The following is a 27913-nucleotide window of genomic DNA, read 5'->3' on the forward strand; positions in this document are numbered from 1 at the left end:
GTCCTGTCAGTGTTGTTGAGCTCACTAACAGCTGCAGGTCCGTGCACACGAGGCTAATGCATGTCAACAGTTTGCTTCTTAATCTCAAGCTTCATGAGAACATGTTCAGGCATGGGCTTCTTTCTGCAGCTGTGCTGTTCTGTTGTTTCTGCAACATACAGATGTTTTTTTTCCTCTCCCAAACATCAATAAACAAACCGTAAACACTGTTTTTGTTGTCAGTGATGACACATCATTAGGTCATACAGAAGAAACTTTAATTTCAGCTCTTGTAGGAACAGAAACCAGAGGATCTACCGATGTGAACTGGTAGAAAGTTGATCCAACTCTAAAATATGTTTTAAAAAATCATGCAAAACACAAGCAAATACAGACTCTCTGTTTTCACACACCACATTTACCACCTTTACGGATTAGTAAAGTATCTTGACTTGACTTGACATCTCATTAAAATGTAGAGGAGCACATGAATGTGAAGCCCTGTTTACTGGAAAATCTGAATTATAAAACCATGTTACATCATGATCGTGCTCTGCGTGAGTATTGAAGCCATAAATCAGCAACATAAACCTTTGTCTGTCATTAAATTAAACTTCAGTCTGCTTCAGTAAAAATTGTAAAGGAGTGTTAAATATACTTGGAAAAAAAACTTTAATATACAAATCTATTAACAAGCATCCATAATACACCACTGGGCTGCTCCTGGTTTTAGACAGGATCAGAAAACACGCTCTTAAATTCAGACCGAACCTGAATGATAACAACGAGGGGAGAAGTTCATCTTGGATTAATGAGCCACAGTCAGATTACTGATTTTGCCATAGTTACATTACTGTGTAATGAGCCACAGTTACATTAAAGGGATAGTTCACCCAAAATTCAAATTTCACTCATTATCTACTCACCCTTCATACTGCTCGTCTGTAATGTCCGTCTTGTATTGTAGCCCCAACATGAGAAATTGTTCCGGTCAGTGCAAATCACGTGAGATTTGCACAGACACAGGAAGAGCAGTGAACTGAGACACTGGGAGCTTCCGCTACAAACAAGCTTAAAATATAGACGTATTTAATTTTTTTCGGAACAATTTCTCATGTCGAGGCTTCAATACACGAGGGACATTACATGTATGGAGGTATTTGGATGTTTTTTGGTGTGTCTTTTTGGACGAAGAAAAGTGAGTACCATTCACAACCATTATATGGGCAAATACTGCTGCGCAGACCCCCCCGTAACTCCGAGAAGGCACAGAGGACGCTGATAATTCTCCCAGCCCTTAGTCGACATGAGGGTGAGTAGATAATGAAATTTGAATTTTGGGTGAACTATCCCTTTAATGAGTCGTACTCAGACCACTGTGGAATTTAATGCAAATTTCTGAACAGTTTAACAGTTAACCAATAAAACTGTAGCCGCTTAAACATAAAGAAAAAGCGTTCTTTGCTGACCATTATGACTGAGCCACAGTCAGATTACTGACCTGAACCAACAGGGTGAGTTTTACATGAGATTATAAAAAGTGAAAACTTGAGAAGCAACAGTGACAGTAATAATGGAAACATTAAAAAGAGCATTTCCTTTAGGCACATTTTGTAACAGACATGACAGAAGAACCTCTCTCCTTTTATCTACTGCTCACATGCACTAAGTGTGTGGGATCGCCTCTGATACGATCGTGTTGTAGTGAAACAAATCTTAAGATTCATACAACATCTTCTTTGTGACGGTTGTTCCCGCCATGACGCCCCTCTGAACCACTTCTTTGGTGACGTGACGTGTTACCATGCCGCTGGTCTCTGTGTGCTGTGTTGTCATCATCATCCCTGTTGGGGAAACGACTCGACTTCAGTTAATCATATTCATATTCACAGCAGCAGGACAGAGCTCACTGTGAAACTCTATCTGTACCTGAGAAGTAAGGGTCGTCGAGCATGGTGTGTGAGACGTTGGTCATTGTGCTGACTTCTGTTGGCATTTGGAAGACCTCCCTCTTTGTTAGTGATTGGCTGTTGAACTGAGATAGTGCACCTGTAGAGGAGGAAGAAGTAGTGACGGGGTTGATTACTCTGAAACCCTGAATTCATATTACAACCTAATGTTGTCTGGTCTGACAGCTCAGTCTGCAGGGGACAGTCTTCACTTAGACAGGTGCATCTCAATAAATTAGAATATCATGGAAAACTTGATCTATGTCAGTCATTCAGTTCAAATAGTGAAACTAATACATTTTATACATCTATTACACACAGAATGAAACATTTCATGTCTTTATTTATTTCATATTTATGTCCATCTATGCAGTCAGTACACTTGGTTGGGGCTATTTGACTTGAACTACTAGAAATGGACTTTCCCGTGTATTTAGATGCACCTGTTAACGTGCTGTCAGACTGAAATTCATCTCACCTCCGTCCTGAGACTCGATGGTGATGATGCCCTCCCTCTCCGGACCGAAGCCCTGTGTGGTTTGAGCCTGGACTTTGAACTTGTAGGGAACATTCTCCGTCAGGTTCGGCACCGTCAGACTGGTCTCGGAGCTGTCTCCGTTCACCTGGAAGGAACGAACGTCGCCTGCAGGCAACAAGAAGTCAGTCAAACTCATAGTCAAGACTAGGGTTGCAAAGGGGCGGAAAATTTCCAGTAAATTTTCGATAAATTTCCAGAAACTTTCCATGGGAAGTTAAGATGGGGAATTTTGGAAATATTCCAAATGGGAAACTTTCCATGGGAATTATGGGAATTTTTGAGAATTACTGGGAATTTATGGGAATTAACTGGAAATTAGGGGTAATTTAAACAAACTGTATCATATCCAAACATAAATGTAAAATTTTGTTTTGTCATAAGCAAAATAATACAATACATTTCAACAGATTTGTGAGTAGAACTTTATCAAGTTTTAATTCTTGCATGAACAATCAATTCTTTTAACTGAACAACAAAAACATGAATGTTGAGTAAAATGTTACCTTCAATTTAGTAAATTTCGGATTTATTTCCGTTTATTCCCATTTATTCCCATATATTCCCATATATTCCTGTTAATTCCCATGGAAAGTTTCCAACTTTGAAAATTCCCGGAATTTTGCAACCCTATTCAAGGCTTTAAGAAATGACAGGTGTAGGGAACGTGAGCATCCTACACAAAAACCACTACAGAGCACAAGACTGTGAATGTAAAGTCTTACCTCCACCGTGCAGCTGTTCACAGGTAACCACGTAACCCAGGATGTCTCCGTTGGGCTTGCGGGGTTTCTCCCAGCTGAGCTGCAGCGAGTCTGGACTCAGAGCGGTGAAGACCAGGGGGCCGGGGGCACTAGGGGTGCTGAGGGTGAATGGCGATCCTGCAGTGACAGAAGAGAGGCGGAGACAAGGAGTTATATAATACTGTGTTGCTGACTGTGTCTGATGAAGTCTTGGTCTCGGTGGGTTACGGGGGTAGAACCTGGCATGGGGCTGAGGGGGCTCTTGGGGTCGACCGCAGACTCGATGGTGATGACTCCCTCTCTCTCCGGACCCCATCCCTCCTGGCTCTGGGCCTTCACCTTGAACAGGTACGAATGGTTGGGCAGCAGATCCTGGATGATCACAGAGTTTTCTGCCGGGTTCGTCACATTAACGCGCTTCATGTCGCCTTCAGGAGAGGACAAGATCAACAAGAAATACTCAGAAATGTATTTAAAAGCAGTTAGGGAATGCAACTTAACTAAACTAAACTAATGTAACCACATGTACCAGTAAGCAGTCATCTTTCAGGGGTCACTCACCTCCATTGAGCAGCTGGTACAGGACACAGTAGCCCATGATGTCTTTCTCACAGTGGGGCTCCTGCCAGCTGACTTTGAGGGCAGTGGGGCCGAGAGCAGAAAACACCAGTCGACTGGGGGTGTCGGGGACTCCAGGGGACACTCGAGCATCTGATCGGTAACAGAGATAACAGAGTGGAAACTATGAGCAATGTGCTAGTCGTGTGTATCTGTATAAAGTGTGAGGTCTTAAACCAGAGGGACAGACTGAAGTGTTTATTAAATGTTAAGATTTTTACTCTTATATCTCACATAGACATGAGGTTGGCTGAAAATTGACTTGCAAGTTTATTTTCCCCCTGAAGGAGATATCCTGCTCTTTAGCTACTAAATGCCCTGATACAGTGGTTCTCAAACTTCTTTACATCAAGGACCCCTAAATTGACACAAATTAGACCACGGACCCCCATTGGACAAAAAATTGAAGAGACTGAAGAACATTACTTTTTTAGTCGATGTATACATTCAATTAACATTTTTGAAAATGTTGTAGAGAAATTTCTGGAAAAAAGTGTTAAAAATTCTCAAAAATACTTCTAGAAAAATGGGTAAAATTTCTCAAAAAAGAAAGGGAAAAAAAGAAGAATTTCTCCAAAAAAAAAAAAAAAAGTTAAAGAAAATTCTAAAGTGATAAAATTTCAAGAAAAAGTTGGGGACCCCCTTTAACCCTCTCAAGGACCCCTGGGGGTCCCCGGACCCCACTTTGAGAACCACTGCTCTAATAAGTTCATCATTTGCTCTCTGGCCATGTCTTTCTGCTGGTTGAAGAGCATTTAGAGGACAGATGGTCCTGATGGTCTGAGCCGAACTGGACTGAACCAGCATCTAAAATCAAAGCGGTGAGCATCCTTCACCTTGCTCATCATTTTGTATCGTATTATCTGTACGCTAATATAACCTAGTGGTATATTTATGTAGGACATGATGAGTTATCTGTAGAGGCTATACACAACATTACACATTAAACAGTCGAGTTGACCACATCAGCGGTGATTCAGAATCAGACACTCACAGCTGCAGGAAGAGAGATGAGCTGCAATACACCTCACATCAAGCAAACCTCCAAAGCCTCGTGTCTGCATGTTGCACACTTACCATAAAGCACCCTGTCCAGATTATATAAGGCTTCATTGACCTCTGAGGATTGGCTGCCGGCCCGTGGACCCCGAGACAGGCTGTAGCTGAACTGGTTCTGAGAGCTGCTGAACTGGTTCTGAGAGCTGCTCTGCATCCCAGTGTAGCCAAACCCACCCGAGGGCGCTTTGAGCAGGGGGGCAAAAGAGGAGAGGAGGACACCAGAAGATGAAGGGTGGAAGTGGCAGGAAGAGGGGCAAGTAAAGGGGGAAACAAAACATATTGAGGGCAGATGAGAGAAGGGGAGGGAGGGAGGGAGAAACAGCGATAGTCAGCAAAAGTGGATAAGCCTGCTGTGCAGCCAACAGCCCCAACCATGCTAACAGACGTCCAAGCTATCATTTCATTCGCCTCGGCAGCAAAAAGCATTTTTCTTCTATATATTTCCTTTTTTTTATATTTCTTTTTTCTTTTGTAATGGCAAAACTCATTAAAATAGATTACAAAGATAAACAAACTTAAATAAAAGAGGGAAATACACATTTTCCATTCCTTCCAGATGTCCTAAGTTAGTCAGTTATAGAGAGAGAGAGAGATGGCAGCTTGTTCTAGGCAGAACTAGACATGAAGGCATCTGATTGGTTTTTTGCTCTCGGAGCGAAAAGCATGAATGGGTCAGAGTTTTGTCAGTCCTGCAGCTGCCACAGAGGTCTGATTGTTGTCGTTCCTTTTTCTGATGACATAATGTATTGACTACTCTCAGGATAGAAGGAGCATTTCACCCACAAAGTGATTCTGAACATTATTACCAAGTTGTATTCACTTTTTAGCTCCGCTGAAATCCTCCATAGAGATAACCTTAACCCAGAATCTGTCCTCTAAGCACTAATCAAAACTTTAAACAGGTTATTTTCAAATGTATTTTGACTTTTTACAGTATACATTTTGACCAGTTTGGCACAAAATATAACAAAACAAATTTTCATTTTGGCAGCACTGACAAATTAACAACTACTGTAGATTTTCAAACATGAATTAAAAGTTTTGAATGACTTACTACCTTTAACACACATAATAGACGCAATAGAGTTTTGATGGAGCATGAAACTGTTGTGCCAATAGGCTATATGCCCAGCTGGCTAAAAACCAGGAAGTAGTGGTACTTCCTGGTTGGTACTTTATGAATTTCAGCCAGCCAGGTGTGTCTGATTATTGTTTTGAGGTCAGACACACCGGGATTAATCAGTTTGGCCAATCATGTACAACAGGAAATAAAGGAGCTGGCTGAAATTCAGGCAGTACCAACCAGGAAGTACCACTACTTCCTGGATTTTAGCCAGCTGGGCATATAGCCTATTGCACTTGGAGCTTAAAGAATGTCAAGACTGTTTTGGAAAAAATAGCCAAAATGATTGAAAAAAAAAAAATTGTAAAACATTGCATTGTTTTAAACCAGAGGGACAGGGCTGACTTTTCTACATTCACTCTGGAATATTTCAGACCTCCATTGAAACTCACCCAGAGCTGGAAATTTGGACATGTCTCCCATGACGATAGAGTCCCGGATGTGTTCGTCTGTGTAAGCCCTGTTCTCTGAGCGCTTTCTCATGATCACCTCCGAAGAGTGGACTGAACCTCCCATCATCATGTCCTGTCTGACAGAACCTCCTGTGGGTAAGGGTAAGACAGGTTGAAAGGATGAAGATTCACAAGAAGTGGATACTCTGCCTGAAGTTATTCGATTGTCATCCATCCATCTCACCTGGTCCGCTCATGTAGGTGGTGGTCGTCTCTGTCGTGTAGGAGGAGGCCCCACCACCGCCTCCACCCATTTTGTAGTTGGAGCTGAGGGTGGACATGGGAGAGGAAGACGTGGACAGGTTGCGGTTCCCCGATCCTCCTGGGAAAAGGAAGCTTTGATCCCACTTCCCATTCATGGCATAATCTGTGAAACGACACCACAACCAGGAGCCACAACTGTCAACAACACAACAGAACCTGGAAAATTCATTCAGCAGTTTCCATCCTGACACTGAACGACACAGCGCCACTGACATGAAGCAACCTGGCGCCATGCTGAACCAGTCCATAGAAAGGAAGCACCAGCAGTTTAAATGACCTGTACCTCCAGATGGTTATTACAAGTTATAGAGATGGCAGCAACAAACAGCACCACCTACAGTCAAGGGGAGCAATTTTACTTTTTTTTTTGTAACTTCTTAACTTTCTGCCCTTGAATGACAATGGAATTATTTATATTGTTCATTCACTGATGTTTGGTTCTGTAACAATTACTGCTCATTCCTCTCGTATTATCATTATCACAAGAGACAGAAAAATGATTGAACATATGACATATTGAGCAGAGAGAGCAGATCGCTAACTGGAAATGAAGCCAGAAGGTCTGAATAGCGTGTAAACAAGAGAAATAACAGCAACAGGAAACAAGACAACAAAAATCTTTCTGCAATACAGGAATAGCAGCCCCGTTAAGCCATAAAGGGTGTCTGTTCACTGAAACGACAGAGGGCTTTTAATTTGAAATGCTGAAAGGAAGTGTTGAGTTTGTATTACTATGTAAAGCAGTAATGTTAACACTGGATAAGTAATTTTACATATCAAACAGAAGGGGATATACATAGAGACCTATTACCCTGTGCACCCAAACAAAGGCCACAACCACTGTGTGTGGATACGCAGCAGTTAACAACTACTGTCCACTGAAATAATGATATAGTAATGACTACTGAACATTGATGGATACGACAACATGACATATTGATAGATATGGCTGCTGTGACCCCATCACAACAATGGGACACCTATATTTCATGTCGATCCATTCAGTAATTATTGAGACTTTTCAGTCTGACCAGAATGTTTTTGTAAATACAGTGACATTACATCCCTTGTTGAGTATAAAATACACCTGTAACACAAAGGCTGTAAGTGGTGACACCAAAACTGCTGCTGCTCTTTCTCTGACATGTGGAGAACTGCAGTACAAGTTGAACAACTCCACCTGAAGGACACAGTGCAGTGACTAAAGCCCAGATACACACAGACAAGCCGCCTCCCAATCACTATCTCCCCAGTGGGATGGAGAGAAGACAGGCAGGCAGAGACAGGCACTTGTTGGAAAAGCCTGCCCCAGATCATCAACTGGGGGTGGGGCAGTTGATGCCGGTGTTCCTCTCAGCTGGTGGAAGGAGAGGAGCGAAACAACGGGGGGGAGGGGGAAACCGAGTGACTAAAACAAGTGATAATGTTGGTGAACAGATGGATCACAGAGGCAGAGAGAAACCCTGGTGGCCTTGCTGGCATGCTGCCTATCTGCGGGTCTGGTGGAGTGGTCTTCACCTGGCAGAGGGTTGGGGGCCTCATCAGTGCTGGTCTCTGTGTCTGTGCTGAGCCGACTGGGGATGACGTCCACCTGCTTTTTCCAAGACACCTGACGCAGGTCTAGGTGGGACCCCACCAACTTCACATATTTCCAGCCTTGCATTTGGATCAGGTAGAAGCAAGAAGGTGAAGGAAGGATAGAGTTGTAGAAAACAAGTACCAAGGTTTGCTTTTTTTTTTACTGAACAGTAGGCTACTTAGAGACAATCCGTATTCATATTCATGGGATTAACACCCTGAACCTCTTCAGGCTTCTCACACCAAAGCAGAGAAATGTAGAAAGGCAAATGAATTTCCTCCTTCAGCCCTGATCTGACCAACACTTCGCAGAGCTGTGTGTCTCCTCGGACTGATGTTGCATAGGGACATCCTGGCTACAAGACTATAAGCAAAAACCCTGAGAGAACTGGAGAATGAACTGATCAGAACCACCATCCATCAGCTGGGAGTTATCTGGCAGAATAAAACCACACTGTCAGCTGTTAAGAGGAGTTTGAGCTTCTGGCTCTCATACCCACCATCACCAGAAATGCTGGGCGTCTTCGAGCCTGCAGGAGACTTCAGCACCTCGTTGCTGTACATCAGGTAGCTGTCGTACTCATCTCCTGCCTCTGCGTCTACGATAGGGATATCTGGGATGATGGGAACTGGGTAAAAAAATAATAAAAAAGGAAACCTCTTAGTGAACTAGCTCTTAGTCTAGTTTTTGTGGAGATTTGGGATTTGTTTTGGACATACTGGACAGAGGTCTGGCGGGCTGCGATGCCAGATTGATGGAAGCGTCTCTGAAGGGGCCCCAGCCGATGCTGTTTTTGGCGCGGACCTTGTACTGATACGTCTGGGCGTTCTGGAGGTTCTCGATCAGTAGCATTCGTTTCTTGGGGTTGTCGATCTTTACTTTCTTGGCAGCGCCCACGGGCTCTGTGAAGGAAGAGGAGACAATATTACAACATGATGACATCACATAAACATGGTGACAGCGTTTGCTCCTCTGTGTGGGGACTCGGGAAAGGTTCGTACTCAGTTCGTCGTCAATGGGTGTGTAGATAACCTCATAGGCCGTAATGTTTCCATTTGTCTCAGCTGGCTCCGCCCAGCTGATCTGAGTGACGGTTGGACTGATGACGTTGAAGGCCAGACGTCCAGGTTCACCAGGCACTGCAGGTCAGAAAGTATTTATGACACAAGTGTTTCATAAAGGTAGTTTACACATCAGTACTTTTAATGGTTAAAACCATAGTTATTAATGAATGCTTGCAACCAGAAGCTGAAAACTCAATGGAATAGAATAACACAACAGCCTAATTATCTAGCCTAATAAACTCAGCTTGTTCACATAAAAATTAAAGTATTGACAGTTCAGTTGATTAGTTCATCCTTTTCCTCAAATCTTTAGGTTTGAATCTTAAAGAATATATATTTTAACAGCATAAGGCTCAGTATTTAGCAGCATTAGACTCAGTATTTGGTAGCAAGAGGGCTCAGTATTTATCAGGACTAGGGCTCAGTATTTAGGAGTCTCAGGCTCAGTATCTGGCAGCAAGAGGACTCAGTATTTAGCAGCAATAGGCTCAGTATTTAGCATCAGTAGGCTCAGTATTTGGAAGCAAGAGGACACAATATTTAGCAGAACTCAATAGCAGCACTAGGGCTCAGTATTTAAGAACCAAAAATCAACTCAATGTTGGTAGGTGGTCATTATTATTATTATAGAACCTAAGTCTGCTTTATAATCCCAGTACATGGACGATAACCTGGGAATCATTCCATGAACATACAGTTATAGACTTATAAACAAGTACAAGTAACAACAGTGTACAAAGATGTGAATCCTCTAAATATGATTCAGTTTTGTGCGACTGAGTCCTCTGTGGTGTAGTGGATTGGTTCTGGGTAGTTACCATCCTCCAAGGTTTGACAGGTGACAATGTCAGTGTTGTGGCCTTCTCCAATTGCGTTGTAGGCGCACACTCGCATCTCATAGTCACAGTAGGGGTACAGGTCAGTCAGCTCAGCCTGAGGAGTCTTCACATCCAGGACCTTGGCATCTTTCTCTGGGTCACCATAGATCCAGTACTTCACCTAAAGAAAGGAAAATGTGTGTTGTAAATGATGGGCACCCACCCTGAAGCTTCTGCTCTTATGGATATAATAGTGTACCTACCTTGTAACCCATGGTGTTGCCAGGTGGGGGGTCCCACTTCAGGTGAATGTTTCTGGGTCCAGTCGGCTTGGCTTTAGGGTTTCCTGGAGCGAAAAGGAGACCTCCAGGGGAAGTGGCCTTCTGGCTGATGAAGCCCTTCTGCTGCAGTTTGGCAATCTCAGGAGCTGCAGGAGGATGAAACACAACCTTTAGTCCCATATCACATGAAACCTGAGAAACTACATGTTACCTTCATGTCTCCTAACTGTATCTTACCTCCGTCTGTGACATTGACCAGGGTGGTCTTTCGCTCCCCAACAGAAGCGTTACTACTGGGGTCAAACAGCTCCAGCTGGATGGTCTCTGGCTGGATGGGACCAGGGTGGGCTTTGGGGTCGATTACGATGTTCTTCTCCGTTTCTCCAGGACCAAACTTAAGTGGACCAGACAGTTCGAAGCGCTGGGCCTTTTTAGTTCGCCATTTCACTGTAGCGGGGCTGTCGGGGTTTCGAGTGCGGACGACCGGGATGGTGTAGGTTGGGTCAGATGTGGTGAAGTTCTGGGTGCCCTTCTTGAACATGAACACACTGGGCTCTGGATAAAATGAGATGAATTGAAGAAAATCAGTGCTTTCACTGAAGGAAGGGGGAAATATTTGTGTGAAGTATCCTACATCTTCTCACCTTGATGGTCGGCGATGGTGATGGTCGTTCTTGGGTAGCGCCCCAGCTTGGCGCCCTGCCGTGGGTTACTGAGGTCCATGACAAACTGCTTCACCTGTTTGTCCTCGAGGAGACCGTCCTTCTCACCCAGCTCCAGCAGACGCACAGGAACGGTCTTCTGGGTCTCACCAAGACCATAGGTCAGGTCTCCTTCCACAGTCACGTAGTCCTGAGTATGGAGACAAACAGGTCAGAAGTAGTACACTCCGGATGAAGACCAACACCTCACATCTCACTCTGAGCCTTTACTCGGAGAAGAACTAATGATGTTTGGGTTAAAGCTCAACCCGATCCACATCAGAGAACAGATATAGTCCAGGGTATCTGTGTAACTACAGAGACACAAGCTCAGTTAAAGGGATAGTTCACCCAAAATTCAAATTTCACTCATTATCTACTCACCCTCATGTCGACTAAGGGCTGGGAGAATTTTCAGAGTCCTCCGTGCCTTCTCGGAGTTACAGCGGGGGGTCTGCGCAGCATTATTTTTTCCATATAATGGTTGTGAATGGTGCTCACTTTTCTTCGTCCAAAAAGACACACCAAAAAACATCCAAATACCTCCATACTGCTGGTCTGTAATGTCCCTCTTGTATTGAAGAGAAATTGTTCCACCGGTCAGTGAAAATCACGCAAGACTTGCACTGACACAGGAAGAGCAGTGAACTGAGACACTGGGAGCTTCCGCTACAAACAAGCTTAAAATATAGACTTATTTAATTTTTTTCGGAACAATTTCTCATGTCGGGGTTTCAATACAAGAGGGACATTACAGACGAGCAGCATGGAGGTATTTGGATGTTTTTTGGTGTGTCTTTTTGGACGAAGAAAAGTGAGCACCATTCACAACCATTATATGGACAAATACTGCTGCACGGACCCCCCGTAACTCAGAGAAGGTACGGAGGACAGGACTCTGAAAATTCTCCCAGCCCTTAGTCGACATGAGGGTGAGTAGATAATGAGTGAAATTTGAATTTTGGGTGAACTATCCCTTTAAGGGTGAAGCTCCAGTTTATAAAGTCATCTCACCTTCTTGTCCTTTGCTGTCAGATCCCGTGTGCGATAGGAGACCTGTGTGCGTCCGTCCTCCATGATTTCTCTGCTGATTGGGATATTGGCGACTCCGTCCTGTCGGCTGTAGGTGTAGGCCGGCTGGAGGAAGGAGAACACACTGGAGGCTGCAAAGAGACAGGAAGAACGGAGTCAGCTCGTCTGATTTTCTTTGACTGAAGAGGTGGCAAGTTAAAAAAAAAAGAAATTCTTACCATGCTCCTTGATTATGGTGATATTCACCAGGCGTTTTCCAATCTCAGCAATGCCCAGTGGTACATCTATGGCCTCCACCTGCAGCTGCTTCTTGTCATCGTCTTCGTCCTTGACAAAGAGCGGCACATGAACGTCCACTGACTCCACTCCCTCTTGGAACTCGATGGCTCCTGATGCCTCTGCAGAGATAGATGAAAAGAAGATGACATTAGTATTACTGATGGAGATGTGAGCTACTAGACATGTGGGATTAGCATCTGAACAGTCACCTCTGTCTGTGGCCACAGTGTAGTAACCAGGAACCACTTTAAGGTCATGGAAATTTCCAGACTGGACATTTTTTTCTGTGAGTTTGACGATGTCAGGATAACTGCTCCTCGGAGCAGACAGGACTGTGTCCATGATGGTATAGTCCTGCCTGAAAAGCACAGAGGGGAGGGAGGGGGGCACAGATGTTAGAGTTGGACTCAACAGTGGGTCCGTAAAGCGACAGTGAGCTGAGTGTATCCATTAGGACATTACCTTTTCCCAGCATTCCTCTGCATCCTGCAAGAACCACAACAGGTACAAGTCAGGGAACACAAATAGATGGATAGAATAGATAGAAAGACTTTATTGTCCACCGTAGTGGAAATTTGTCTTCGGCCTCTCCAAGACAACAAAGCATAAAACAACCAAAGCACTCCACAGCATACACATAAGAGACATAGAAACAAGAAACAAACTGAAATTTTGTGCAAAAAACAGGAATAGACAACAACAACAGTAAACACAACAGCCCTTTAAGGGGTTGTCAGGTGCAGTCAAACAATCATAACATATTCAGAGCTTGTATGGCCTGTGGAATAAAAGATTTCTAAACAATTTCCCAGCTCATCCTAGGAACTCTGAATCTTCGGCCAGATCAACGCACAATGTAAACTCAGGTCTGTCTGGATCTGGACTTCTTACCTGAAGGTGGTCTTCTGCACCTTCTGGCCCCCAGTGATGTTGTTGTACACCTCACTAAGCTGCAAGAAGGGACAAACATTCAGTGACACACTCACAATCATTAACACATTTATGAATAATCGCTGACAAACACACTCACGTTGTCGGCCACCTCCTTGCGGAGCTGCTCAGCGTCTCTGGATTCAGGTCGAGAAAGGTTCTCAGAGAAGAGCCGGTTCAGCCGAAGAGAAACTGGGAACTGGACTAAAAGACAAGGACAGAGGTTGAAGCTGTCGTGATCTTCTTCAGACCAATACTCAACTCACGTGTTCTGACAAAACACTCACTGGTTTCTTTAGGGTTGGGCTTCATCAGAGCCTGGGGGTGGTTGGGCCCTCGGTGAACGTTATCTGTGACCTTCCAACGAACCACATCGGTCCCTTTAGGAGGACCGGTTCTCACCATGGGAGTGTCCAGGTGGTCTGAAGTGAGCAGAGACTGGCGGAGCAAATACTCGTCCTCCTTGAAGCCGACCATGCGCCCTGCAGACAAAACATGACATGACTCAAGACTTAATTCTGGGTCCAGAACATGATCCCAGGTCAGGAAATGTCGTTCAAGTCTGACAACTAGGGCTGGGACGATATGCTTTTCTCCCGATTCAATTCTTCTACAATTTTTTGGATGGCGATTCGACTTAAATTGCGATTCTACGATATTGCAGATTCTCTCGATTTTTAGTCTGCATTTTTAACATTTATCTGCACACAAATACTGTAGGAGCCTATAAATTAACAGACTCCATTATAAAGTGACCTTAAACCTTTTTCAAAACCTGTACTCTCTCTGTATGTAAAAAAGCCTCACAAATGCACATTGCAAAATATATTAAAAAAAAAAAGAAAATCGATTTTTTTTTGTTAAAAATCGTCAAAAAAAGATATCGCGATATTTATGTGAATCGATTTTTTTCTCCCACCCCTACTGACAACATCATCCCATGTGGGACAACTTCTCAGCTCTCAGATCAGTTACTGTCACAACAAGTCTCACCTTTAGCGCAGCACGGCAGCAGGGCCAGACAGCTCTGGAGAAAGAAGAAGAGACAGATACTTTATCACCTCTGGGTGGATGGAGATGTGAGCATGCAGATTATGAGTGTATAGATATGTGAGTGTGCTGAAGTGAGTGTACAGATTGTGACGGTGCATTTGAGAGTCCAGAAGTGTCCTGAGTTACCTGCCAGCAGCTCTTGCAGCAGGCGCAGTATTTCCAGCAGCAGAGCAGCAGCAGAGCCAGCAGTAAGAGGAGGAAGAGGAGGAGAGGGAGCAGCCACAGGAGGCTGGCAGCAGGACAGTCTGGGGGAGTAGATCAGAGTTAATATACAACAAACATAATAAACATAATAACATAGACACTGACTCTGATTGGTGCCTGTGCCTGTGTCATTACTTTCATGTTGTCCGGTCTGCAGAGATGGACAGAGTACTCGACCCCAGTACTTGAGTAAGAGTACAAATACTACTGGTCAAAATTTACGCCGTTACAAGTAAAAGTAACTCAGTCGACATGTTACTCGAGTAAGAGTAAAAAAGTACTTGCTTTTAAAGGTACTTAATTATCCAAAAGTACATGCTTTGAAATTTACTTTAAAGCAGAAGTAAGTGATATATTTGTGTTAATATAAGTCTTAAATAGTTATATCTTCCGACAACAATCACTTACATAGAGTGTTTGGACTGAAACACGGGTCTGTCAGTCCCTCTGCTCTGCTCTGAGCCGAGGAGAAAACATTTATCGTATCCTACAGTTTTTATCCAATGAGGAGAGAGAACGGCATGCAGGGCTGTGTGTGCAGCCAAGGGATGCCGTGAATGTGGTGACGTAGGGACGAGGACTGTTATGGTGCGTTCAAGGTAACTCGTAACTCCTGTTTTTCCGACCTGTGAAGTTGTACAAGTTCGATCTGGTACGAGTTCACGGGTCGGAAGTTACGAGTGGCCGTTATAGTGACTTTCACCGGTAAAACAGGTCGGAAAAACACGAGTGGGTTGCCTGAAACGCTACAAAGTCGTAAGTTGTGACTTGAAGCTGTAATTTACGGTTTCAAAAGCCTACCTGGAATGCAGCATTAGCGAAAACGACCGGATCGCTTACTTCTGCTTTAAGTAAAAGTAAGAGTAAGAGTAAATTTCTTATTTTTCACATCAATGAATTACTATATATTTTTCTAAATGAATTTAAGGACCTTTTAACTCTTGTTTCTGAGAATGAACTCTTTGAAACCAGCTGCACTGATGTGCTGCTTTTAGGGGTTAGGGTTTCCTTCTTTGACAAACACAGCTTGTGTTCAATAGTATTTTAGAAAAAAAAAAAAAAAAGAGCAGACCTGAAAGTAACGATTACTTTTCAGCCTTCCTAGAAATTAACTCGAGTAAAAGTAAAAATATTTGTCGTAAGAGTAATACGTACCAAAGAAATCTAATACTCAAGTAAAGTACAAATCCTCTGGATATGTACTTAAGTACAGTACTCAAGTAAATTTACTCCGTTACTGTCCACCACTGCCGGTCTGGCCTCTACAGCTCAGCTCAGACCAAATATCACTCAAACCAGTCATTAAAAGGTGATGTTGTTGTTCACACTGCACCTCACCTTTTTTCTTGAGCACCTGAAGCTCCAGGATCCCATCCGCCTGGTCTTTAGTATCTTCAACAGTGTAATGATATGTACAGTCATCATCCTCGTCACGGAAACTACAGGAGTCCTTCACGCTCTCCCCTGGAAACAGAGACGTTCATGTTATGTCTATGCTCCAAGTCCATTGTTCAGACGGCTGTGTACTGAGTGTCTCAACCAACCGTGTGAGTGTTTTGTTGTAATATGCAACAAACCAATCAGAGAACAAGGAGCTTTTTGACATTGATTTTCAGGCAAGAGAATCAGATGACTAAATGTTTGTTATTTGGTTTCTGCTTGTATAAAGTGCTCTTGATGTTGTCTGTTTTGTGATAAAAAAAAGAAAGAAATGACGACAATCAAAGAGTCATCTCCCATTCCCTTTAAAAAACAGGTGTGCTCTGATATGTGCACAATATGATATTATATCGATTCAATTAACAACAATTCGATATTGTCGGTATCACAAAGACTGCCACGATACTACGATGTAAGACTGACCTCAGACCAGGTTTCCTAACTTACACCAACACATTCATCAGTGCTCAGATGTGTATTCACTATTTAAACAACGTGGAGCTGGACAAATACCAACAAAAACTGTGTTTGAAAGCAGTGAGACAGTGGCCGTGTGTCACATCCATCACAGCGTCCTGCTGAATCTGGACAGTTACTGATCACTTACGTTCCTTGAGTTCATCCACCATGACGATCTTAAAGGGACACTTGGTTTTACATTCCTCTGTGTCCTTTTTCTCCCCTGTGTTCCACGCTGTACACTGGACACAAGTTCTTGTAGCTTCACAGGCGCCCAGCTGGGCCTACACACACACACACACACACATGTCAAAATTAGCTAAATCAATTGCCATATTATACAAGGTAAAAGATATGTTGAACCAGCGTGCTTTGTATATTTTGTATTGTACAATGGTTGTCCCTTACATAACGTAGCCTATTGTCTAGAAATATGGGGGAATGCATATTCTACCCATACTAAACCTATCTTTATTCTTCAAAAAAAAAAAAGCTGTAAGGATTATCACTAAATCAAATTACAGAGAACCATCAAATGGATTATTTATTAAATTAAGGACTTTCAAATTCATGGATTTAGTGGACTACAAAATTGTATTGATAATGTACAAAGTGTATAACAACTTGTTACCTTGTAAAATTGTGAACATGTTTAAAATAAAAAAAAGGGAATGTAGATATGAGCTCCACGGGAAATGTATGATTGAGAAAAGAAAATCCAGGACTAAAATAAGAGATCAATGTATTTCTATGTATGTATGTATAAAAATAAGATATTTGAAAAATATGAGAAATTTGGTTGATGTAACTGACACTAGTCTGGAATTATATTTGGGATCTTGTGCTACACGTCATTATTTCTGTTTGGATGTTTTGAATGATTTGATCTGAATAAGCTGATCATGTAAGTAGGGTAGGCGAAAATAAGCGTTAGCTTTAGCCTATGCCTTTTCGGTATGGTTAAACTAATATTTTCTATTAAACTGTGTAATTTAAATGACCTGACCGAAATAAAACATTTTTCATTCCTTCATTTTCATTCATTCATTCATTCACACACACATGAAGAGAGATGACACTGACACGTAAACATTATCCCGACACAGACAGCAGATAAAAACACATCACATCTACACACCTGGAAGTTTGGCTCACAGGTGGCAGTCGTGCCAAACTCTTTTGATTCCTGACATTTACATTGTCCGCAGACACAAGCTCCTCGGCCGTTACAGAGACCCTGGTGGAGACAGAGACACCGTCACACACTGTAGGTTACAGAGCCACACATGACAGCTGACAGGGCCACTCATCATCACTCACCCCCTTAGTGTCCAAACAGGTCTGGTTGCTCTTGGTGCAGTCACAGGCGTTCCCACCATAACCTTCTGGGCACGCACAGCGACCCATGACACAGGAGCCGCGGCCTGAAGAGAGAGAGAGAGAGTGAGGGGGGTGAGCTTCTTTACCTGCACCTGTGTGTGTGCTGTGTGTGTATGTGAGTGTTTGTGCGCTTGCGTGTCTCCTTGGTCATGACAACATGTCACAGTAAAATATACGGTAAAACTTTAGATTAGGGAACACATATTCACCATTAACTAGGTGCTTATAAGTAGCTTACTAGCTCCTTATTAGTAATTATTAAGCACGTATTAACACCTTATTCTACCTCTATTACACCATGAATTATTAAGATTTTTCCTGATATTAACTCCTAATTATCGCTTATTCATTGTAAATTAATGCATTAATGCTATACTAATTCAGAGTGATAAAGGAAGAATTGCTGTTCTTGTGCTACTGCCCCTGTAAAAGGCCCCAATAACCCACTGGTTATTCACATCATTATTCAGAAACAACAATGCATTCATTTACAATGAATAAGCGATAATTAGGAGTTAAAGCAGTATTAAAGAACTTTCAGTTTTGGTTGAGTTTGGCAGCGCCTGTGGACCAAAGCGGTAGTGTTTTGCCTGAAGGAAGACTCCATTTCCCATGAACACTAGCGTGAAGCCCTGTAAATATCCTGCATTAAAATTAACAGAAGACATCAAAACTAAATTTCAGTTTCCAGTGGATCATTTCAAAGTGAAAACACAAACATAATCCATTGCTAAAGTGCCGTTTTGCCTGTTCCCTCCTTGTTGTGACTCGCAAAAGTGAAAGTGAAAGTAAAGTGAGAGCAGGGTTCCTACCATGCTCCTCAAAGCTGCTTAGTGCCAGAGAAAGAGATACAGACCCCCTCAGACCATGACAGAGGTGTCATTCAACTTGTTGTAAGTCGATGTATCATCACAAAAGTTATGAAAATATTTTATGAAGGTTGAAAAGTTACTTAGTGTTGGTTTAATATCAGGAAAAATCCTAATTCGTGGTGTAATAGAGGTAGAATAAGGCTATGTAGGCTAATAAGGTGTTAATACGTGCTTAATAATTACTAATAAGGAGCTAGTAAGCTACTTATATGCATATTAATAAGCACCTAGTTAATGGTGAATAGGCCTATGTGTTCCCTAATCCCTAAGTGTTACCAAATACTATACAAGGATGCACAGTTGTTGCTCATACAGGTTGTGATACAGTTCATCACAGTGTCGTACCGCTGCAGAGGAAGCCTCCGGATCGTGGACACTGGGTCTTGTCGTACTGACAGTAGGGCCCTTCATACTTGTCTGGGTTGTAGCACACGCAGGTTCCACACTCCAGACAGTCTCCGTTACCCGAGCACGCCTCCGTCATGTTGGGGCCGATGCACAGGCTGGTGTCCACAGCCGAGCCGCTGGCAGAGCAGTTACAGAAGGTACTCCGCCTGAAGGACACAAAGACACAACCGCTCTGAGCACCCAGAGGCAGAGGAACCAGAACCAAGGCCAAGATCTGAATCAATGGTTAAAGTCTGACCAGCCGTCGTGGCAGCGACACTTCCCACACACCAGGTCTCCGTTACCGTGGCACCTGGCAGCATTACGGGTGGGATTCTGGAGGACAGAGAGACAGACAGACCCATAATTAATGACGGTAAATGAGTTCGGCTGGACCTTGTCTTTTGTGAACATCCAAGCACATGCCAACGCAATTCAAGTTTGGTTTTTAGGGACCACACTGCAAAAACTCAAAATCTTACCAAGAATATTTGTCCTATTTCTAGTTAAAATGTCATTTCTAGTCAAAAACAAATTTCACTATACTAAAAATAAGACTCATCACATAAAAAGTAGCTTGTTTTTTAGACACTTTTTACTTTTTTCAAGCATATTTTCACTTGAAATAAGTAGAAAAATCTGATAGTGGAGCAAGTTTTTCTTTCTTATTACACCTGCTTTCACTGGCAGATTTTTCTACTAATTTCAATTGAAAATTAATTTGAAACAAGTGAAAATTATCTAAAAACAAGTTAATTTCTAGGTGATTAGTTTTATTTTAAGTGGAAAGAGATTAGTTCTTTTTACTAAAATTGAGACATTTTGACAAGAAATAAGACAAATATTCTTGGAAAGATTTTGAGTTTTTACAGTGCAATCAGTATTGTATCTGTACAATTGTATCTGTGCAAACAAATAATAATCTTTCTAAAAGACAACAGGGATTATTAGGGCCTTGGCACACTTGGGGATTGGACACTAAATATAGACAGCAAAAACAATTAGACATGTAAAACCAAAAAGTCTGTGGTCTATAAATGGAGTAGTGGCTGTAGAGGCACAGGCCAAGGTACATGCTATACATGCTTTTGGACATTTTTATCAATTAATGAAAAGCACACTTGACACTTGTTTTAAATGTTGACTCCCACACCTCCACATAATAAGTTATATAGCTGAGGATTTTTTTCCTCAATATATCAACATGTAGCTATAGTTTCCGTGCTAGTTCATGAGTAACCGAAGGAACTTAGTTGGACAAACTCAGTTAGTTTTGTTATGAAGTGACAGTTAATTGTGTGAGTGATTGTACCTTCTCACAGTCACAGGTTGGACACAGGATTGAGGCGTTAATATGGACGGCAGCGTTGAAGGTCGTAGGTTTGACCCTCATAAGAGACTCCTTGTCTTCCTTAGACAACTGACATACTGGAGTGTCATCGACCTTTTGCTGGGCTCGGAGGTTCATCTTGAACTTACCCTTGAAACACACACACAAACACACACAGCCTGGGTGTTGTTGTCATGTAGAACCTGTGCTGCAACATTGACTAAACTGGATATTTCAAACACATGGAGAGTAGGAAATATGTTTAATTGTACTTTACATATGAATTGTTAGTTCCCTCTGATTTCATGAATGTGCATGTTGTTTCTTACTATGGCTCCGGGCTTGAAATTAAAGGCTCCATATTCTGCCACCTGCCCACTGCTGTTCAGGAAATGAGCCTCGAAAGCCTTGGCTCTGTCCTCTGCTCGTATACTCATCTTCGAGCGGATATTCTAGAGGAGAAGAGAAGGTCAGCCCACAGAACTTTGTCTAGACTCTGTTCAGCTGACAGACATGGGCTTTTTACCTTGAAGGCATCCCTCATGACCTCCAGTATGTTGGAGGAATCCTCCTGCAGCTTACCCACTTCAGCGATGGGGAAATATGTCTGCAGTTTCTACACAGGACAAAAAAAAAACAAATCCTTGACCTGAACTCTGCTTCATGCTGCGTAACTGTGATGAAGACCGAAGCACTGACCTCGTAGTAGTCGTAGGAGTGGTCGGTGACGGCGAAGATCGGGATGATGTTGTGTTTGCCCAGAAGACGCACCAGCGTGGGTATGGAGGGGTAATCCTGGTTTATGTCCTCCGTGTATTTTCCAGCTGCGTCCAGGTGACAGTGCTCGTCGTTGCGTGGCAGAATCCCAGACAGTACGTTGGCGCCGTCGGCCTCGTAGTGGAAGGTCGACTCTGTGGAGAAGACCAGGAGGTGCGTGCTGTGCTCCCTCCAGCCAATCCGCTCCTGGAGACCAGGGGATGACGAGTTAGAGGAGGTATCTATCTATCTATCTATCTATCTATCTATCTATCTATCTATCTATCTATCTATCTATCTATCTATCTATCTATCTATCTATCTATCTATCTATCTATCTATCCTATCTATCTATCTATCTATCTATCTATCTATCTATCTATCTATCTATCTATCTATCTATCTATCTATCTATCTATCTATCTATCTATGGGTAACACTTTACAATAAGGGTCCCTTAATTAACGTTAGTTAGTACATTATTAAGCATTAATATATCCATCCATACATCTATCTATCTATCTATCTATCTATCTATCTATCTATCTATCTATCTATCTATCTATCTATCTATCTATCTATCTATCTATCTATCTATCTATCTATCTATCTATCTATCTATCTATCTATCTATCTATCTATCTATCTATCTATCCATCCATCCATCCATCCATCCATCCATCCATCCATCCATCCATCCATCCATCCATCCATCCATCCATCCATCCATCCATCCATCCATCCCTTGCTCTCTATCTCTCTACTGTATCTATCTAATGAAGCAGGTGGTCTAGTGTCACTCACCCCACACACAGCAGCCTGCAGGATGGCATCGAAGCCTCCTTCAGGAGCATCCAGGTTTCCAGAGATTTTCTCCCCGCTCAGCTCCTTGTTAAAAAACTCTGTGTCGTTGGTGAGTTTGATGACATTTTTGAAAGAGAAGGGAGGGTCACTGTTGGGCCAAGGCTGTTTGAGTCTGAGGAGGAGAAGAAGAAGAAGACAGGCTGGTCAGTTACCACTGCTCTACATAATGTATATACCAAAACTTCCCTCAGTCACATCTTCTCTTACTTGGTTGGTCTCATATCAGTCTGGGGCTCAATCACTTTGTCCACAAACTTTCCAAAGCCGATGGTGAAGTCGTCTGAAAGCTCCCGGACCAGTGCAGCTGCATTAAACATTTAACTAACAGATATCACCATGAAACTTCCCAAGTTTATCACTTACATTAAGACAAATATTTTTTGTATTACAAGTTTTGTCAAATTGTATGTTTAAATATGTAAATTAGGCAATATCTCATTAAATATGCGCTAATTTGCATATCCGAAATCTGAACAATGGATAAAAGCCACTTTCAAAATTCTTGTTTTATTTTGTTGACATACTAGAGTCAGAAGTTTTTACAGAGGGGATTTTGGATATCTCTCTTTATCACTCTGTAAATGAGAAAATACTGTCACCAGCCCTAAAAATTCAAGTTGGTCGTGTTTTTAGGAGTAAAATGTTGTATAAATCAGGCTATGAATGATATATCAACAATCCCCTCTGCAAAAACCTTCAGAATATAGAAAGGGATCAAACTGGAAGGTTTGGTGTCTGTAAGTGCTGCTGAAGTGGAGATTTCGGGCTCTTATACAACATTTTACTCCTAAAAACACGACCAACTTGAATTTTTAGGGCTGCTAGTATTTTCTCATTTACAGAGTGATAAAGAGAGATATCCAAAATCCCCTCTGTAAAAACTTCTGACTCTAGTATGTCAACAAAATAAAACAAGAATTTTGAAAGTGGCTTTTATCCATTGTTCAGATTTCGGATATGCAAATTAGCGCATATTTAATGAGATATTGCCTAATTTACATATTTAAACATACAATTTGACAAAACTTGTAATACAAAAAATATTTGTCTTAATGTAAGTGATAAACTTGGGAAGTTTCATGGTGATATCTGTTAGTTAAAAATGTTACCCTATTCACCTGTGGTGTCTCCCCAGGCTTCCTATCCATCTTGGACGCCATCTTGAAAATAACACCTTTCTAGTGGTCAAATTTTGGTAAACTTTTAGTATGTTATTAAGGACATCTAATACTATAAAAAACAGCTGAGAAACCTTTTGTTAGAATTTTTTTAGGGTTAGGTGTTTTTTTTTCATATATGCACCCGCCTATCAGTCACATCTTCTCTTACTTGGTTGGTCTCATATCAGTCTGGGGCTCAATCACTTTGTCCACAAACTTTCCAAAGCCGATGGTGAAGTCGTCTGAAAGCTCCCGGACCAGTGCAGCTGCGTTAAACACAATCCATCAGTATCACACTAACAGTTCCCAGACAGTCACAACAACAGAGCACATGCTGCTCACCCAGTTGTCCACCCATCCTCTTCAGGTTGTCCAGATCGTCAGCCATGGAGTTGGAGAAGTCCATCAGGATGTAAAGATCTAGAGGACCTTTGGTTGGAGCAAACACCTCAATGTCCACCTCCTTCATCTCTCCAGGCAGGAAGGTCATGCTCATCTGCTGAGGAAACACCTGAGACTTCTGAAGCATTGTGTTGATGGCCAGCGCCTGAGCAGAGAGAAGAGGAGAGCTGGGGTGAAGAAGGCAGCATGAAGAGGATGCTGCAGTGTCTCTCATATACAAACAGACCAATGGAGTCGTATACCTTCTCTGTGCTTCTGCTGCTCTGAGCGGTGATGACCGCGGCCTCGCTGCAGCCATGGGCCCGGATGTTCTCAAACATGTCACAGCGAGGCCCATTGAAGTTCTGTGGACACAGAATTGAGAAATCAGAGCTCTTCATGTTCAATGATGACCATGACTTTATATTCTTTTATTATTATTATAATTTTTTTGTTTTGTGTGTCAATTCCAACCATAATAGAATTTGTGACACTGGCCAATTAACTGACACAAAAACTAGGACTGGGTTTAGAGAATATTAAGACTAATATGAAAAATGAACCAGAACAACTGAGGAAAACTATGAAAAAAAAAGCTGTGTTTATGGTACTATTGTACAATATAGCTCTAGCTGTTCCCTTTGGATGTGACAATGAAGATTTCAACTGACTCTATTTGTCTTGTGCTCTCACCTCATCAGGACAGTAGGCGCAGCCTTTTCCTGCCTGCAGACACTCAGAGCAGGTCTTAGTTCTGGCAGCAAAGCAGTAGTTCTCTGTGGGTCATAGGGATTCAAAATTTTTACAGATGTGTTAATCAGTGGCAAAATGATAAAGTCAAAAATAATGTGGTGGATGGATGGACGGATGGATGGATGGATGGATGGATGGATGGATGGATGGATGGATGGATGGATGGATGGATGGATGGATGGATGGATGGATGGATGGATGGATGGATGGATGGATGGATGGATGGTATGGCTAATTGGTGTAAACATCATATAGACAATGTCATGAGAGAAAGTAGTGAAAACATTGGTTATCAATCAATCGATCTTCCAAAAGTCCAAGGTGACATCTTTAAACTTCATCAACCTGTGACTGAACAGCTTGAACGCTTGTGTTGTCAGTCGAGCCACATACATGTCAAGTCCTGCTGTCAATTGTGTTGTTGTTCTTGTTCATAGAACGACATGTGAACAAATGACCTGCTGCAGATGATCAGATGTGACTCTTCCTCACCTTCAGCATGGCAGTAGGTCAGCAGGACGAGGAGAAGCCCCAGTCCCACTGAGAGATGCGACGTCCATCTCCCCATCTCCTCCCTGCAACACAACAACACATTCATATTATGCAGAATACGGAGAGAGAGGTATGTGTGCACAACCACCAGAAGTAAAAGTCCAGTCCTCAGTGAGTATTAGGGTCTCTGACAGTGTAAACTCATTATTGAATGCACCTGCACAGCTACACACATGATTCGAATGTAACGTGGATGACATAGTCCTATAAATGATCAAACAAATCAACCTGGATGATACAATCCTGGGCTCTGTTATACAGACAGGCAGCCAGCTGAGGAACGACTGGAGGTGACAGCAGCAGAAGAGAGCAGTTCAGGGAGGGGCCTTGAAATATTCTGTGTTGTTCACTCTCATCACAATAAAAGTACTTTATAATCTGCTGCTGGAATTTTTGGACGGGGAACAGACTGACGAAAACAAAGAGTCCAGTAAAGACGGAGGTGGTGGTGGGGAGGGATGGGGGACAAAGAGCACCATGTGTCATGAAATGTCTTAGTAATTGCCTCTGGGGGCAACATCACTGTGCTGCACACACATCAACACCACAGGCAGGGATGCAGATCCGATGTCAGGATTGGGGGACACACAAAAGTGTTTGTTTTTTTTGCCCGTATGCAACTCATACCATGGCACCATAAATCACAACTTTGTAGAGGCTCGCCATATCATTCACAGGGAATCATTTATTGTGTTTCCCAGTCTTGTCTATTTGTCCTAAACAGCCAACAGCGCAAATCACAGCACTGTTATATTAGTAAATCATCATTTTAAGGGTCTCAGGCATGTAATGTCTACTCATGCAGACAGATCCCTAATCCTTCTCACCATCTTCCTTTTCTCCCAGTGTATGGGACTACTTTATGCCTATGTTGTAGCTTGCTCGCCTATAGTAAACACAGCCATGAAGGTCATTGGAGAAAAGCGACAACCAGACCCTGCAGTCCATCTACGAGCAAACTGTTTTTAGACAAGCCCAGAGGATAGTGAGTGACCCCTCCCACATCCTTCACTCAGAGTTTGACCTCCTACCCTCAGGTAGACGATACAGAGTCCCTCGCTGTAAACTCAACCATTTTAAGAATTCTTTTATCCCATCTTCCATCAAATCTCTTAACGAGTTTGTGCAATAATTCTTATAGTGCTCTTACCATGGTGAATTTATGAGGTGTATGTATGTGCTATGTTGTGGGATATTTGCAATATGTGCTATGTTATAGGATATGTGCAATGCTGTTATGTCTTGTGTTTGCTGGGTTTGGTTGAGGTGTATTGTTTTTTTGTCATTGTGGCCATCAGACAAATTTCCCTGAACGGGACAATAAAGTTTATCGTATCGTATCCTATGTCTGTGTAAGAAACTACCCATTCATTTGCATTGTAGTGGAGGACCCCGGTTCTGCTCTGGTTATTTGTTCCACCATTTCAATCATTTCTTTTTAGATGTGAATCTAAAATGTCAAGAATTTGAAGTCTTAAAATACATTTGTTCAATTTTGAATAATTTAGGGTATATTTATTTATATTTAGAAATTGGCAGGGAACATGTCCCCCCGTCCCCCCCCGGGATCTGCACCCATGACCACAGGCCAGAAAAAAATCTCAAGATTTACAACTGCAAGAAGGAATTTCTCCTCGAGGTGAGAGAATGACCAACCAGGTCAAAAACACAGCCTGAAAACACATCAGTCCTCAGCACTTGACTGTGAGCTTCGACTGTCTGCAGGTGTGTGCATGTGTGAGCCCATCGGCCATCGGTCAGTGAGCAGGAACGGAGCAGCTTTCTGCTGCTACTCACAGGTGTTTAGGACCCTGTCACTAAACTAGAGACAGACCCCAGCTCCCAGGAGACGCAGCATGGATCTGGACTCAGTGTGCAACAAAACACACTCCCACTTTCTCATTGTGTCTGCAGCAACAGACAGCAACATGGCTGCCAGGTGAACATACCAGCGCTGGGCGTGGGTCTGACCCTGCCCTGACATCCACAGAGGGGGTGGGGTCTATAGGTTTTGGGGGTCCTGCCGCCTTTGACAGCAAAACAAATCTGGAAGATTCCAGCCTATAGGGAGTTACAGCAGCTCTCCATTCAACCTTTAAACCTTTATAATGAACAGAGTGTGTAGCAGCCTCTGTTGTCTGGACCTGCCACCTGAGCTGCTCTGATGTGGCCAAGATACAAAAGAAAAGAAGAATCCAGACCAGAACCCAGCCCTCGGTCATCCACACCACATGCTGATATATAACATTACATAACACACTCTTTACAGCTTCACCTGCTGAGGAGTCACACACACACACACACACACACACACACACACACACACATGCAGAAACCAGCAGAGTAATCACTTCCCGAACAATGGAGCTGTTAGGAATTTTATGACTGGGATAGAAAGAGATTAGTGATCAAACAGACCTTTCACTGCGCTCTCTCGGTGCAGGTGCCAAAGTCCAACAATCAAAATATCAAAAAAACAAAAAACAAAAAAACCACACAAAAACACAAGTCCGTCTTGCTTTGTCCAGAGTTTGGTGAAACTCTGCGTCCACGTGTCCACGTCCAAAAAAGAGCTGGGACAAAAACAAAGCCTCCACTTCTTCTTTTTCTTCTGTGTCTTGTCTCTGCTCCTTCGGCACAGTCTGGTCAAACACCCTCACATTCCTCTGAGAGTGTGTGTCTCAGTGTGTGTTGCAGTGTGTGCGGGAGTGAGACTGAGTGAATATGATTGTGTGCCGTGACTTGATCCCTCCTTTAGTTTTTGTGCGCACGCATACACACACACACGCACACACACACACACACACACACACACACACACACACAAACACTCCCCTCCTCCAGGTGAGTAGCTGAAGGTTAACTCCCTTCCTTCCCTCTGTCTCTTCCCCACCCTGTTAGAGGTTAAAGCTCCAC

At 42.7% G+C, this 27913-nt stretch overlaps 1 protein-coding gene across 1 annotated transcript; it reads right to left on the reverse strand.

The window, feature by feature from the left end:
• Nucleotides 1–1671: 1671 nt before the first annotated feature.
• itgb4 (integrin, beta 4) lies at nucleotides 1672–27731 on the reverse strand. Its single transcript, XM_085760796.1, has 43 exons — nucleotides 27416–27731; nucleotides 24938–25020; nucleotides 24386–24468; nucleotides 23956–24057; nucleotides 23654–23858; nucleotides 23481–23577; nucleotides 22092–22263; nucleotides 21231–21494; nucleotides 21058–21147; nucleotides 20861–20983; nucleotides 20514–20681; nucleotides 19461–19537; nucleotides 19160–19368; nucleotides 17883–17986; nucleotides 17701–17799; nucleotides 16711–16846; nucleotides 16002–16127; nucleotides 14586–14704; nucleotides 14400–14433; nucleotides 13694–13888; nucleotides 13507–13610; nucleotides 13368–13426; nucleotides 12939–12962; nucleotides 12686–12834; nucleotides 12416–12595; nucleotides 12180–12328; nucleotides 11109–11316; nucleotides 10702–11019; nucleotides 10447–10610; nucleotides 10184–10364; nucleotides 9303–9440; nucleotides 9021–9203; nucleotides 8801–8929; nucleotides 8241–8378; nucleotides 6643–6825; nucleotides 6399–6548; nucleotides 4902–5066; nucleotides 3768–3917; nucleotides 3446–3634; nucleotides 3189–3344; nucleotides 2407–2571; nucleotides 1909–2028; nucleotides 1672–1823 (listed from the first exon to the last, which is right to left on the reverse strand). The coding sequence occupies exons 2-43, from the start codon at nucleotides 25011–25013 to the stop codon at nucleotides 1696–1698; spliced, it is 6009 nt and encodes a 2002-aa protein (XP_085616922.1). The 5' UTR covers nucleotides 25014–25020; nucleotides 27416–27731; the 3' UTR covers nucleotides 1672–1695.
• Between the last annotated feature and the right edge of the window lie 182 nt (nucleotides 27732–27913).

The sequence above is a fragment of the Trachurus japonicus genome, chromosome 19 (assembly GCF_045865225.1).
Source record: "Trachurus japonicus isolate A0001 chromosome 19, Traja_1.0".
Taxonomy (NCBI): domain Eukaryota; kingdom Metazoa; phylum Chordata; class Actinopteri; order Carangiformes; family Carangidae; genus Trachurus; species Trachurus japonicus.

Bases quoted from the DNA above. Each gene is read 5' to 3' on its own strand.
- itgb4 (XM_085760796.1), bottom strand. From the start codon at position 25,013: ATGGGGAGATGGACGTCGCATCTCTCAGTGGGACTGGGGCTTCTCCTC. The intron at 24,058-24,385 runs GTGAGAGCACAA...CTGTGTCCACAG, and splicing joins GCGCCTACTGTCCTGATGAG to AACTTCAATGGGCCTCGCTG. The intron at 3,345-3,445 runs GTTCTACCCCCG...CTGTCACTGCAG, and splicing joins CCCCCTCAGCCCCATGCCAG to GATCGCCATTCACCCTCAGC.